Raw genomic sequence first — 15547 nt, 5'->3', positions numbered from 1 at the left:
TGCCCATGTAATTGTAACCCCTCTGTACAGTATGTTCACAAATAAAATAAAATTAAATTAAAAAAAAAAAGGAAAGAAAAAAGAAAATATGCACACTAAAATTTTTTGAAAAAAAAAACCACCTTGTTTCCATTTCTTGGAGTTCATTTTGATAAGCATCATGTTATATGATTATTTCCACATAGCTATTGAGCCCTTGTAATCCTTTGTTCTGTATGAATATTTAGAGTACTGTTTAATCATGTCCAAGTTAATTATTTGTCTTTTACTATCCATTGGGTTTATTTGTAGATTTACAGGCACATTCTAATTATTACAAATGAGAGAAATCATACAACCTATGTTTCTTTGGGTCTGGCTTACTTCACTTAGTATAACTTTTTTCCAAGTTTTTCCATTTCCTTACGAATGGGAGAATGTCATACTTTCTAATGGAAGCATAGCATTCCATTGTGTATATATACCACATTTTCTTGATCCATTCATCCAATGAGGGACATCTGAGTTGATTCTATAGCTTGGCTATGGTAAAGAATACTGCAATGAACATGGTTGTGCTGGTGGCTTTAGTTTGGTTTGGTTTGTGATCATTTGGGTAAATGCCCAGGAGTGGGTCATAGAGAAGCTTTATGTTTAGTCTTTTGAGGAACTTCCACACTGCTTTCCAGAGTGGTTGAACAAGTTTACATTCCTGCCAACAGTGTAATAGGGTCCCCTTTTGGCCACATCCCCACCACCATCTGTTATTGTTAGTTTTCCTGATAATAGCCATTATTACTGGAGTGAGGTGGAATCTCAATGTTGTTTTGGTTGCATTTCTTTTATGGCCAGATATGTTGAACACTTCTTCATGTATCTATTGGCCATCCTTTGTTCTTCCTCTGAGAAGTCTCTCTTTAAGTCTTTAACCCACTTATTAATTAGGTTGTTGTTTCTTTGAGGATTTGTTTTGGGAAGGTTTAATTTTTTGAGCTCTATATATATTTTAGATATCAAGCCCTTGTCTGATGAAATAGCTAGTAAAATCTTCTCTCATTCTGTGGGCTTTCTATTTATCTTGCTAGCTATGTCCTTTGCCATACAGAAACTCTTCAGTCTGATGCAATCTCATTTATCCAGTCTTTCTTTGATTTGTTGTCATTCTGGATCTTTACTTAGGAAGTTTCAACCTGTACCAAGGAGCCCTAGTGTTTCCCCTATCACATCCTGCGTTTTTCTGCTCAAAGCTAGCACTCTATCACTTTGAGCCACAACTCCACATCCAGTTTTCTGGTGGTTAACTGGAGAAAAGAGTCTCATGGACTTTCCTACCTGGCTGGCTTGGAACTGTGATTCTCAAATCTCATCCTACTGAGTAGCTAGGGTTACAGGCACAAGCCACCAATGCCCATCTCAAAATTATTTCTAAACACTCACCTACTTATCTGTAAAAAAACAAAACATTTAAAAACGGTAAACAAAAGGCAGATATCTCCAGCAGCGTCCAGAAAAATAGTCAACAGCATCAGCATACTGCCTAATCTTTTTGCTAAAGGAGGAGGGTAAAAAAGAGGCTTAAAAAGTACAATACAAAAATATCCCAATGTAACTCCTTTGTATCATTTTTTTGTACTAATAAGAAATGTTTACAACAAAAAGACCCACTCATCCTATAAAGACCAGAAAACAGGCCTAAAGATGAAGGAAATAGGATTTCTTGAATGATATAAATGGAAAGAATGGAGATTCAGTCCAGCTAGTTTCGTTTCCTCTCTATCATAGTTTGTATTACAAATTGTATTAGAAAAGGTCAGTTATCTTTAAACCAGCATAATAAGACAAACATTGACTTAACATAAAATTGAAAGTTTGAGTGACCAAATGCAGCAGTAGTATTTTCTATACAACTTGTCTGAGGGGATGGGAGTAAAAAACTGTAAGAAAAGGGGTAACATTGTACAAAGAGAAACATACTCATCACCTGACTTATGTAACTCTAACCCTCTGTACATCAACTTTATAATAACAATTAAAAAATAAAAATATTGCCAGGCATGCCTGTAATCCTAGCTACTCAGGAGGTTGAGATCTGGAGGACTGTGTTCAAAGCAAGCCCTGGCAGGAAAAGTCTGTGAGACCCTCATCTCCAATAAACCACCAGAAAACCGAAAGTGGCATTGTGGCTCAAGTGGTAGAGTGCTTGCCTTGAGCTGAAGAGCTGAGGGACAGTGCCCTGGCCCAGAGTCCAAGAACAACAACAACAAAAAATACTGCCGGGCGCCAGTGGCTCACGCCTGTAATTCTAGCTACTCAGGAGGCTGAGATATGAGGATTGCAGTTCAAAGCTAGCCCAGGCACGAAAGGCTGTGAGACTAATATCCAATAAACCACTCAGAAAACCAGAAGTGGTACTGTGGCTCAAGTGGTAGAGCGCTAGCCTTGAACTGAAGAGCTGAGAGACAGCACCAGCACCCAGGTCCAGAGTTCAAGCCCCATAACTGACCAAAAAATAAAAAAATATAAAATATTTGTAAGATTAAGTTTTCTGATGATGGATAAGTGAGAAGTTAAAGGATTGTCAGTAAAATTATGTTTTAAAAAATAACCAAGGTATGGGGCTGGGAAGGTGGCTCAGTGGTAGAGCATTTGCCTTGCATGCCTGAGGCCCTGGGTTCGATTCCTCAGCACCACATGAGCAAAAAGAAAAAAGCCGGAAGTGGCGCTGTGGCTCAAGTGGTAGAGAGCTAGCCTTGAGCTGAAGAGCTGAGGGACAGCGCCCAGGCCCAGAGCTCAGGCCCCACGACCAGAACCCCCCCCCCCAAAAAAAATAATAACCAAGGTAGAATAACTTCAAAAATTAAATTTTTTCAAAAGGAAAAACACATTCCAACGATTTTCTTAGAACTTCACTGGATTAGACATTTAGCATTTCACAAGTCATAAGTTCTGAATTAGCCTAAAAACTCTGAGAAGATATTGTTTTACACATAGCATATCTACTAGAAGAATGTGACACCAATAGAGAGGAAAGGGGAAAAAATGTTGGGGGAATCAATGGATTTTAAGGTAAAATTTTATATTGTTTTCACAGTTGTACTTTTTAGTACTAATATATAGCTTATGCAGTAGTGTCTACTAAGTGAATATGCTGAATAAATGAATAACATGAAAAATATGCAATTAGATTCAAAGTATATTTATAAAAAACACTTGGTAAATGAAGTCTCTAAGTATAATATTTATGCTTCAAATTCTGTTTAAAGTAAATACTGACAATGATTTTTAATTCTAGTTATCTTAGTTTCACACTTAAATTAGTAATAAATTACTATTTTTTTTAAAAAAAGCATACCAAAGAAAGAGCTGCTTGAGTCTGATGAAGAAGTGGTTCCGGGAGAGAAGAGAGGTGAATACATTCAGGAATTTTAATAGTGCCTCCATCCAAATCTGCTATGATTACATCTAACTGCAAGAGATAAAAAAAATTAACTTATAATTAGTACACTTCATTTGTTGCTTAGCAAAATCACTTGGCCTTGACTGATTCAAAATCAGAAGAATCATTTGTAGAAGAGATTTTTAGCTGTTTATAGAAATAAAAGTTCTTGGCTCATTATTAACTTCCTAGTTATCTTACAATTCTCAGCTTCCTTTGGAATTATATGGTGCATGTCATTGTTTCAACAGCAATGGAACACAAAAGTGTTATGTGCAATCCAGCTCTCCAAGTTAGTGGCTATTATTATTAAGGCTCTTTCATGCTCTCATTCCTTTTCCCATATGTTGAAATTATATACTAGCAGCAACCTCGCTGTAAGCATTCAGCTAATGACAATGCCTGAGAGGATTCTGGTAGAAATATGAGAAAGAAAGGTTGGACATTAAATGACTTTGTAGAACAAACTTGTTTAGCATAATGGAACATTCTATGCACTGTTCCAAGTGAGCCATTTAATGTATTTGGATGATTTCTTATAGTATCTTAGCTCAAATACTAAATAGTTACTCCAAAATTACAGCAAAGCAATATACATCTAAAGACTATTGTTAAGGGAAAAAATGATTTTATCCCTTACCAGCTCATATTTAAAAATAACTTACATTAAGATCTAAGAGACACTAGGTGAGACTAGTGAAGCTATTACATTGCTAATATGATTACAGTTCATTTTAATTTAATCATTAAAATGTTAAGAAATTTACACTTGGCAAAACTTGGTTTGTCCCATCTTCAAGTGTGATTGTATTTAGCTGTAACAAAATTATTCACAAATCATATCATTATGCTTTTACTAGTGCTAATTATACTATGTTAATATTTATTAATTTATATATTTTATATGGTAAAATTAACTAGGTATCAACATATAAGGTTAGGAAAATGATTAATATACAAAGGGGGGAGTCCTGTTTATAATGTTGAATAATCTTTTTGTTAGTTTAAATGACACTTCTGTTTTGATAACAACTGTAATCATTGAGTAATTACTAACAGACCTGGTGCTAACATCTGAAACTAAATCAGAAGTAGAATGAGAAATTGTCAGGAAATCTGTTCTTCACACAGTATAGTCCTCATCTCACATAAGGAAATTTATTCTATTACTAGACAGCCCTGTGGCTGGCAATGCTCATTCTATACCTATTATCCCCACTGATTCTCTTTTAGACCTTACAACTAGCTGCAAAAGGAGAAATAGAGGATGGGAAATAGAAGATGAGGGAAGAAAGAAAAAAAAATAAAGAAGAGAGAGAGAGAAGTATCTTACCTTCCTCACTATGATAGCCACTTAAACATTTATCCTTGGCTACCAAACAGTATTAGACTATTGAGAAAATTTCTTTAAAGCATTATAAACTATAGTTTATAAACTCCTGATAATCCTGGATATCCTTCTCTGAAGCACTTTACTTTTACTTACATATTTACATTGGTGGTATTATGGTCTGAATTCTGATCCTTATGGTTGCTAGGCAGGCAGACTACAACTTGAGCTATGCCCCGACTCCTTTTTGTGTTAGTTATTTTTCAGGTAGGGCTTTTATTTTTGTCAGGGTTGGCCTCAGAATTCAATCCTCTTACTATGGCCTTCTGTGGAGCTGGAATTCCAGGCACACATCACCATGTCTGGCTTATTAAATGAAATCTTGCTAATTTTTTTGTCCAGACTGGTCTTGAAATGCAATAGTCCTGGATCTATACCTCCTAAGAAGCTGGGATTTTAGGAATGAGCCACTATGCCAAGGCTGAAGTACTTCATTTTGTTACAGCTCCTCTTAGAAGTGTGATAACTAAAATGAAACACATTATTCTACAACCTAGCTTTTCTTTCTTCAATATTTACCTTTTTAAAAAATATTTGCTATTTGGAATTAACAATAGTAAATTTAGTAGGGGCTCATATTGAGTTTGCATACCACTAAAACTAAGTTATCTAGTTAGTTTTCAGTCATTCAGGACTAAGACAGGTCTCACATTAAAATATGAATTAAGTACTTATTTTAAAAACATAGAAATGGAATATTAATTAATCATTTACCCTCTTTTTTTTTGGGTCTGGTCGTGGGGCCTGAACTCTGGGTCTGGGCACTGTCCCTCAGCTCTTCAGCTCAAGGCACTCTACCTCTTGAGCCACAGCGCCACTTACAGCTTTTTTCTTTTTGCTTATGTGGTACTGAGGAATCGAACCCATGGCCTCATGCATGCAAGGCAAGCGCTCTACCACTGAGCCACCTTCCCAGCCCTGTGAAACTCTTTATCTCCAATAAACCACCAGAAAACCAAAGTGGTGCTATGGCTTAAGTGGTAAAGCTAGCCTTGAGCTGAAGAGCTGACGGACATCACACATCACTCAGCCCAGAGTTCAAGCCCCATGACTGACAAAAAAATAAATAAATAAAATAAAAAAATAAAAATAAAAAAATATATATATATAAGAATTGGGTATGTTGATGCACATGTTTAGTCCAAGCTACAGGAAGCCGAGGCAGTAGGATCACTTGAGCTCAGGAGTTCAAGTCCAGAATGGGCAACATAGATGAGATCCCTTGTCAAAAAAAAGCTAATGAAAGCCAGGTACCAGTGGATGGTACCTCTAATCCTAGCTACTCAGAAGGCTGATATCTGAGGATTGCAGTTTGAACATAGGCCAGGGCAGGAAAGTATGTAGACTATTATCTCTAGTTAACATTCAAAAAGCCAGAAGTGGAACTGTAATTTACCTGTCAATAGTCTTGAGCAAAAAGAAAAAAGTTCAGGGACAATGCCCAGGCCTTGAGTTTAAGCCCCAAGACTGATACCACCATCACCACCACCAACAACAAAAAAACCCAAAACTAATGAATTCCCTTTTTAAAAAATTTCCCAGAGTGGGCACCACAGTGGCTCAGTTTGTAATCCTAGCTACTCAGAAAGATGAAATATGAGGATTCAAAGTTCAAAGCCAGTCCAGGCAGGAAAGTTCTGAGTCTAATCTCAATTAACTACCAAAAAGCCAGAAGAAGTATGGCCCAAGTGGTAAAACACTAGCCTTGAGCTAAATAGCTAAGGGACAGTGTACAGGTCCTGAGTTCAAGCTCCAAGACCAGCAAACACACACACACACACACAAATCAACCATATATACTATGTGGCAAAATTAATATATTTATACTTTTCATTGTTTTTATTCCAGTCCATCTCTGTTAGAAATGCAAAAGATCCGAAAATTGTTAAATGTTACAGCACTCAAAGAAATGGAAGGCTCTAGACTTAATAACCAGGAAATTTAAAGATGAATACTTACAAGTTCATGGATATCACTTTTAAAAATGGAATGTACTCCAATAATGAAAGGTGTGGGGGAACTCAGAACTTCCAGTAGCTGAGCCGGGAGAATGGGAATATAAGGGTAACTGTAAACAATTAAAATGTTATTTATCTATTTTTTCCCATAATATATTTTCTTTCACTTTTATACAGTATAAACTTTATATTATCTATAATTAAAATGATCAATTATCATGCATGTTAATGTTAATTTTTCAAGGATTAAAAATTTAATGTTTTAAGATATAATCAAATATAACAAGACAAAGTAAATGGAACCCAGGTGGGCTTTGTTAATTACTTCTTCCCCCTAACAATCAGGCTCTTTATGTCTTTGTTTGAAGAAATCTGACATTAAAGACTAACACTAAATGACACTTGTGTTTGAAGATTAAGTAATAATTTGCCAATAGAATATAGTCATTAATATTTCATTCTCTATACTCGGTTCTAGAATTCAGTGAAGAGCATCAAAAAAAAATTAAAGTCAAGAAGGTTCAGAAGAGCACATAGACTTAAAAGAATTAAAGAAATTCTAGAGACAATCTGAAGTGTCATGTACAGTGAATGATCTGAAGTTTCCTAGATGGTATGATTAGTAAACAGTATAGTAAATACTGTACATTTACAGTATAGTAAATATTGTAAATATTGTACTCTTAAAATTTATTTAATATTTTATTATAGAAAGTTTTAACCTATTCCCTAAAATAGAAAAAAATTATAATGAAGGCCTATGTATTTAATCCAAGTTTGATAATTATACACACATATACACATATATCTTTAGTAAGTATCTAATAATATTAAAGGTTCTATTAATAGAATTACAATACCATTATAACTACTAGAAGTAATATTCCCTTAATATTAAATAGCATTGACCAAAGGCTTTTACTAATAATTGTATTTAAAGAAAATGACAAGTCTGACAATACTAATCAAAAGAATTTTCACTAATCCACAATAGAGTATAACCTGGAAAAATTCCAAATTCTAGGCAAGGTTTTAGTAGACTTTTACACCAGCATAACCCTGGCTCAAAGCCACTGTTAAATGACATTTGATTTATCAATAAGTAGTACATATTTAGAAAAAATACAATGAACAAGTAAAAAAACTCACCTATATTTAAGAGGAAACATTAAAGACTCCAAGGCTCTACAGGCATCACTAAGTCTCTGGAAACTTGCAGAATGGAAGAGAACCTTATTTTCTGTAAGGACTGCACAAAAGAGGTTCAGCACATTTTGAATTCCTGAAAACAGAAGAGAAAAGGTTTATTGAATGCATTTAGATTTATTTATGTTGCCAACAATCATAAATAAACAATGACATAAAAACAAAAGGCCAATCTTTTGGAATTTCTGAAGCAAAATACCTAACCTATAAATTCTACATAACCCATGAATATGTTTTCCTAGATTTCAGTTTTGTTTTTATTCAAAATGGAACATTTCTACAACTTATATTTCAGACTTTTTTTTTCACTGAGGTGAAATTCACCTAATATGAAATTAACTACTTTGAGGTGAAAACTCATTGGCATTTAACAATTCTGAATGTTTTGTACATCCATTCATTCTAAAAAGAAACATATTAGCTATTTTCCATTACTCTCTCTCTCTCCCCAGCCACTAGTGGCTCATGCCTAAAATCCTAGCAACTCAGACTTAGATCTGAGGATCGAAGCCAGTCCAGGTAGAAAAGTCTATGAGACTCTTATCTCCAATTAAATGGAACTGTGGCTCAAAGTGGTAGAGTGCTAATCTTGAGCAAAAAGTTCAAGGACAGTGCCTAGGCCTTGAGTTCAACCTTCATGACCAACCAACAACAACAACAACAAAAAAAGACCTACCCAATTGCTGAAACAAAAGAGCCACACTAGTGCCTGTGATGGGAAGACTGTCATGTAAAGGAGTCTGGATCAGTTGTCTATCTCCTGCACCCAGTGAAAACAGTTTCTGCAGAATGAGAAACAGACACCAAATCAATGTGATTTGGACACTTTCTTAAAATAAAAATCTCATCAAAGTTCAACTTTAGATCAAATGACCATGTAAGAGTTAATTAACAAATGCAAAGGGTAATGACCTGTAACCCAAACAATAGTTACTTTGTGTACAACTAAAAATAGCACAAGAAAATTCAGTAGTTGAAAGTTAAAAATTTAATGAAGTTGAGACACAAAATTAACTAACAATTGTAGTAAACAACATATAAAAAGTGTTAAAGTCAACTTTAGTAAAGGTTCAAAATACAATTGTTTCTTTAAAGTTTAGGCCCAACTGTTATCAAACCTACACTTCATATTCTGCCCTTGTAGCAGATGTGAGGAAGAAATGAACAGCAGTTTGTTTTATTTTAAATGAGACTAACAATTAAAAGACCATGAAAAGACAAAATGGTCAAAAACAAGCTCTAACTTTATTTAACATTTTTGTCATATTGAGGATTTCAATGAATGTTTCAGAGTTATCCTTCTCACTCAATATTATGTAAAATTAAAACAAATGATCAACCAATTGTTTTCAGGGTTTAAGGAGGGGGAGGTACTGGGGAGTTGAACTCTGGGCCTCACATACATAAAGCTTGTACTCTTACCAAGACCTACATGCCCTAGCTCAAAATCCACATTTAAAGTATGGTTGCTAGAAACAAACCATAGCAGAAATGATTTTTTCTACTTCAGAGACAAATATGAAAATTTCAAGATATATTGAATAAAGGAATCTATTTTAAAGCAGTTGTAATGTTACAATGATCTGTGCAGTTTTCTTGAGGTTGTCTCAAAATTTTTGTCACTCAAATATTTTTAATTTAACGAAAATGACATTATCTCTATATAGGCGTCAGAAAGGTAAAAAGAGCACTTTTAAAAGTTCAGCCTAAAGAAGTTACAGTCAAAAATTACAGAGTGCAAGTTACACAAAATATGACTTCTAATTACAATATATGAAAGGTGAACTGTTAAAATAAACCTTGTAACTAAGAAAAGAATGGAATTTTTTGTGTCCTCCTAGAAGACATACTGCTTACCTAATCAAGGGTATTTTCTAAAACGAAAGTATTAAAACAATTCTTTCTTTCCCTTTCTACACAAAATAAATTAACACCACTTCTTTTTCTATTCTATTTACCTGAGACCCTCCAGATGCTGGGACAAGGCAAGCACAAAGGTTTGCAATGAGACTTTCCAAGGAGACATTCAGACTATCCACATATACAGTATAAATCAAACCCAGGCAAGCCTGAAAAGAGTAACATGAATATAGTCATTGCATGGAAAAAAAGCACCGAAAATAAATTGTGACATCTGTTCCCAGGAAGATGTCTTTTTGAACCAATTAAAGTCTATTCTGCAGAGAACACAGAATCAATTTTAAGCCACAAATAATATTAAGTTTATTAAATTTTCCTCTAGGACCAGAACCTCTAAATGCGGTAAGTTTATGGCAGAAAGCCATAATTTGTAAAACAGGTTTCTCTTGCAGATAACTAATCTAGCTAATTTGCAGGGTTAAAACTGTTGTTGACCTACAGTTGGTCTTGTCATTTCAATTTACTTTTCATAACTCCAAATTTCAAGTTAAAAAATTAGAGATTTTATTTTTCTTTGTGATTCTTATATATCTAGAACATTTATTCAATAGAAAATACATAGACAATAAGAAATCACTTTGAACTCGGGTGATAAAACAATAGATAAAATGTAATCTTAACAATTAATTTATAGAAATTTGTGACTGAAAAATTAGTTGTTAGACATTATCCACTGACTAAGCAAAAGGAAAGATATGTACATATCACCCAATGTGGAAGAAACAGTTGAGTTGTCAAAGCTCACAGAATTCACAAACATTATGGACCATGATAATGACAATTTGCCTTGTGAAGGTTAAAACGTGTTTGGGACTTTAAGTATCACTATCTCACAATATTGTGAAATTTGTGAAATTTATGTACTCACTTAATAATCTCAATAAATTATTTTTTTAAAAAAGAATTACCCACTGGAATAAAGTGACATAAATTGATTTTTTTCTAGAATATATGATCTCATTTTCTAGACTTTTTCAGAAAATATGCATTCCTACAAATACTTAAAAATCCTTACTTAAAAATAATTTTTAACAATTGAAAATTCTGAGTATCCAAAGAAAAAAGCTAGAATAATTTTTTCTCTTCATACATATATATACACGCATATTCTTTTTTTTTAAACATGGTCTTGGCTTTGTAGCTTAAGACTGTCTTGATCTTGAGACCCTCCTGCTTGTCTCCATTAGAATTACAATAATGTACCACCATATCTAGCCTATAAACAATTTTAAAGATATGTTGACAGTATTATGAAAATTATTTGAATTATGATCATTTTTATGAGTGTTATACATGAGACTTTTAAATTATTGTTCAAATAATTATAAGAATTACATGAAATATCAATTACTCCTACTTACTTCAGACTGATTACATAAGGTCAATAAATATTAAGGCTGTTAAATTATTAATTTCCTTTTTAATTTGCAGAAGATAACAAAATTATTTTTTATAATTATTTATAAAGTTTGTTCAATTAATATTAGACCTATTTTAAAAGAATACTATAACCTTGAATGTGTAAACAGTATCATTAACTTACTCAAGTATAACATTCATTCAACATGAATTTATTTCTTCTGTTCAAACTAATTTTATTGATGAATCACTATAATGATATTTTCAATACAAAAAACTTATCATCATGATTCACTCAAAACAGTTATAAAATAATACTAATTAACAGTGATATATGAGTTCTTTACCCTAAAAATTTCTGGATAATCTAATCTGGATACCAACACCAGGCTTTTGGGAGCAAACACTTCTGCAGGCTGAATTAAACCAGACACTTCTTCACCATCAATCTCTTCCTTCTTTGTTCCCTAGAAAAAGTGACATTATAATGAACAGACAGAATTTCCCACGTTCACAGTTCATAAAGATGTTCTTAGCATACATCAGGCAGATGATTTACAAAAATCTTCTTTATAAATATCATGTAAAGAATTGATAAAGCAAGAACTACTTATTTCATTTTTGAAAAGCTTCTTAAACTCAAGATATGTACTATGGTTTTGAGCATGTCCCTTTTGAGTGAGGTATCAAAGATGAATAAGATATGCAAATTATTTCTAAGTAGTGACTCAAACAGCTAAAATGACACTTGCTTAAATGGAAAGTCAGTTCCTAAAAGTGGAAAAAAGTAGTTTTAGAAATGAGGCCTAAATTATTTTTTCTGCATGGCCAAATCTTTTAATATTACGAAAATAAAATGCTCAGTACTCTTGGAAGCAAACCACAAATAAGCTCTAAATTGTTTTTGTTCATAAACAACAATATTTACATTTTGAAAAAAACTTTTTACACATAAAACTAACTTTCAGAATGTGCTTAATGCCTTTCAACTATATGTTTATACATGGTTAAAATGGTTTTAGATTTTTACCACAATAAAAAAAGGCTTAACATCTATGTTTCAACAACTAAACACTGATAAAACTTAAGTATTATTCTCATTTATGAATCAAACAAGGAAAGAAAGAGCAGAGAAATAAAACATCAAGAGTTGTCTACATATTCTAAGATTCTAGGACCTTTTTCCTAACTAGAATCCCCTTTATACAAACTGAAGTTCCAGCTGAAAATTTATTTTTCTCCCTGAAGTCTTTTCTTTTTTAGTGTTTCCCCAATCTATCAGACATATTTATTTCTTCTGCTATCCTTTTCCCCAAATGCTATAAATTGCTGCCTATTTGACATTGCTACTTATAATGTCAAAAGACATCTTGAATATATTCAAAATATAGCTCTGATCCTTCTCCCTAAACCACTTCCCCTGCAGCACTCTCTATTAATGGTAACCCTAACCATTCATTTGATTCTCCTTTTGCATTGTTCGTTTCTAACTATGAACAATCCTAGTTTCTAAATTTCCTCCACTGCTACCACAATACCATGAGCCACCATCATCTGTAGTCAATTAATAATCATTTTCCATCAACTATAGCCCTCTTTTGCTTCCTTGATTCTCTTCACAATCAGGGAGCTTTCACCTACAAGTCTATGGACTTGTTATATAACAACAACTAGGGAATACTAACAACTAGGGCCTACTAACTAGGGCCACCTCCTGGAGATCTTCATTCAAGTATTTCCTTCCTGTTGACAAGTCTTTGATGACACATCTACTCAAAACTATCCTTCCCTAAACTCCCTATTCTATTTCCTTGCCTTAGTTCTCTCCATTGCACTTGTCAGTATCCACCTATCATTTGTTTTATTTATCTTGTATTTTGGTTTGTCTGTTTCCTCAACTAGAATATGCTACATAAAGGCCAGAATATGTTGTCAGGTTTAATAGTAATTTCCAAGTTCCCAAAATAAGGGTTGGGTACATAGTTGACACTCAAGAATTTACTCACTGAATAAATGCAGAAATAAATTTTATTGGAATGGTTTTCTGGGTATTATACCAAGTATAGTCTTTCTCTGCGCCTCATGGGGGTCAAAAATTGCATTTTTAATTCTCTTTAGAGCTTACTTGGTTTCTAACAAGTACAATATAACCAAGTATTAGTTGTCAGTGGAATGCGCATATCCAAAGGGAACTATTTATATGCATAAGATCTATATGCTCTTGAAAAACTTCATTTATAACAAAGCAAAAAAATAAAAGTAGGTTGGTTTCTGTAATCCTTAGAAATAATAAAAATGTGATGATTATTTATCAAAGATTTCCACACTTAATGAGTCATATTCTTCATGGATTAATAAATCTAAAATGACAACAAATGACTGAAATTCCTGGAAGAGATAAAACCTATCCACATTTTTATTAGATTATGATAAATGCCCTAGAGTAACATTAAAAGACAGCTTGAGTTAGTAGATAACCATTTCAAATGAGGACCATCAAACATAAACACAAAACAGGGCTGGATATGTGGCTTAGTGGTAGAGTGCTTGACTAGCACATATGAAGCCCTGGGTTTGGTTCCTTAGCAACACATAAACAGAAAAAGTTGGAAATGGTGATGTAGCTCAGGTGGTAGAGTGGTAGCTTTGAGCAAATGGAGCTCACAGACAGTGCCCAAGCCCTGAGTTCAAGCCCCCGAACAGGCAAAAGAAAAACAAAAAACAAAACAAAAACTCCCCACAAAACAGTGTTTGCTGGTCACTTCCTAAAGCTGTTCTTTAAACACTCACTAAACTGAATAAATATTAACAAGGAAGAGAAAAGGAATTGATATAATGTAAATGAGTACTAAATGGAAATAATTTCATTTTATGTATACAATTTTTTATTATAAAGGTTGACTTTTACTTTGTAAATTCTAAAGTATTATTATTCTTTTTTTTTCTGCTAGTCCTGGGGTTTGAACTCAGAGCACTATCCTGAGCTTCTTTTGCTCAAGGCTAGCACTTTACCACTTGAGCCACAATGCCATTTCCAGCCTTTCCTATTTATGTGGTGCTGTGGAATTGAACCCAGGGCTTCATGCATGCTAGGCAAGCACTCTACCACTAAGCCACATTCCCAGCCTAAAAGTGTTACTATTCTTGTAACTGTTCTTCAAGAATACATTGTCCCCAGAAGAGGGAAACGGGAAAATATACACCAGTGGGGCCCATCACTGTACTGGACATTGATGAAAATGAACTAAGCAACTCAAGGGCAGCAATGGGAGAAAAGGAATGAGAGGGAAAGAAGGAATAGCATATACTAAATAAAAGGAAAGAAATGTACATATCGTTCAATGTGGAAGAAATAGTTGAGTTGTCAAAGCTCATAGAATTCACAAACTTTATAGACCATGATAATGAGAATCTGCCTCGTGAAGGTTAAAATGTGTTTGAGACTTAAACTAAATATCACTATCTCACAATACTGTGAAATTTGTGAAATTTATGTAATCACTTAATTTTCAATAAAAAAAATTACAAAAAAAAATACATTGTCCCAAAGATTGGGGATGTAACTTAACAACTATTTATCCAGAAAGTATGTTTGTGTTTTATTAATATGTGTTTATTGTTTTAATACTGGGGAATAAAGGTCTAAAAGGTTTTATTTCAAATACCTTCAATTATGAGACTATAGGTGATATGGTACACATAAAATACATGTACATCCAGAGAAAAATGATGTTCTAAAATGTTTAATTTGTATTCTCTTTTTTTTTGGGGGGGGGGGGTCTGGTCGTGGGGCCTGAACTCTGGGCCTGGGCGCTGTCCCTCAGCTCTTCAGCTCAAGGCTAGCACTCTATCACTTGAGCCACAGCACCCCTTCCGGCTTTTTCTGCTTATGTGGTACTGAGGAATTGAACCCAGGGCCTCATGCATGCAAGGCAAGCGCTCTACCACTGAGCCACCATCCCAGCCCCTGTATTCTCTTAATAACAAAAACTCGGCTTGTGTTTATTTATTAAACATTTGCTACTCAGTGAACCATACCATGGCTGTCATAGAAAGATAGGGTGCAATCCCTTTTGTCAAAGCAACACAGATGATAAAACAGAACTAGGTATAAAACTATATTGCAATAATTAGAGTTTATAGTCAAAATGTCTGAGAAACTGTGAGAGGCAAAATTAGTAAAATCCATAGAAATGAAACCTATTTAAAGATGATAAATAGGAGAAGTAACAGTTACCTTATTTATGTAACTGTAGCCACTCTGTACATAACCTTTACAATTAAAAAAATTATTTTTTA

The 15547-nt window shown here is 33.8% G+C and overlaps 1 protein-coding gene across 3 annotated transcripts in view; it reads right to left on the bottom strand.

The window, feature by feature from the left end:
- The window catches only part of Sbf2 (SET binding factor 2), a 306050-nt gene that overhangs the window by 152399 nt on the left and 138104 nt on the right, over positions 1-15547 (bottom strand). For all 3 annotated transcript variants that reach the window (XM_042691358.1, XM_042691360.1, XM_042691359.1), the window contains exons 4-9: positions 11596-11715; positions 9928-10038; positions 8646-8751; positions 7913-8045; positions 6765-6873; positions 3332-3445 (exon numbers count right to left, since the gene is read on the bottom strand). In XM_042691358.1, coding sequence (XP_042547292.1) covers positions 3332-3445; positions 6765-6873; positions 7913-8045; positions 8646-8751; positions 9928-10038; positions 11596-11715 — 693 coding nt within the window. The remainder of the gene's footprint in view (positions 1-3331; positions 3446-6764; positions 6874-7912; positions 8046-8645; positions 8752-9927; positions 10039-11595; positions 11716-15547) is intronic.

The sequence above is a fragment of the Dipodomys spectabilis genome, unplaced genomic scaffold, assembly GCF_019054845.1.
Source record: "Dipodomys spectabilis isolate Male_0828 unplaced genomic scaffold, ASM1905484v1 ptg000145l, whole genome shotgun sequence".
Taxonomy (NCBI): Eukaryota; Metazoa; Chordata; class Mammalia; order Rodentia; family Heteromyidae; genus Dipodomys; species Dipodomys spectabilis.
This window is presented reverse-complemented; position numbering and strand designations above follow the sequence as displayed.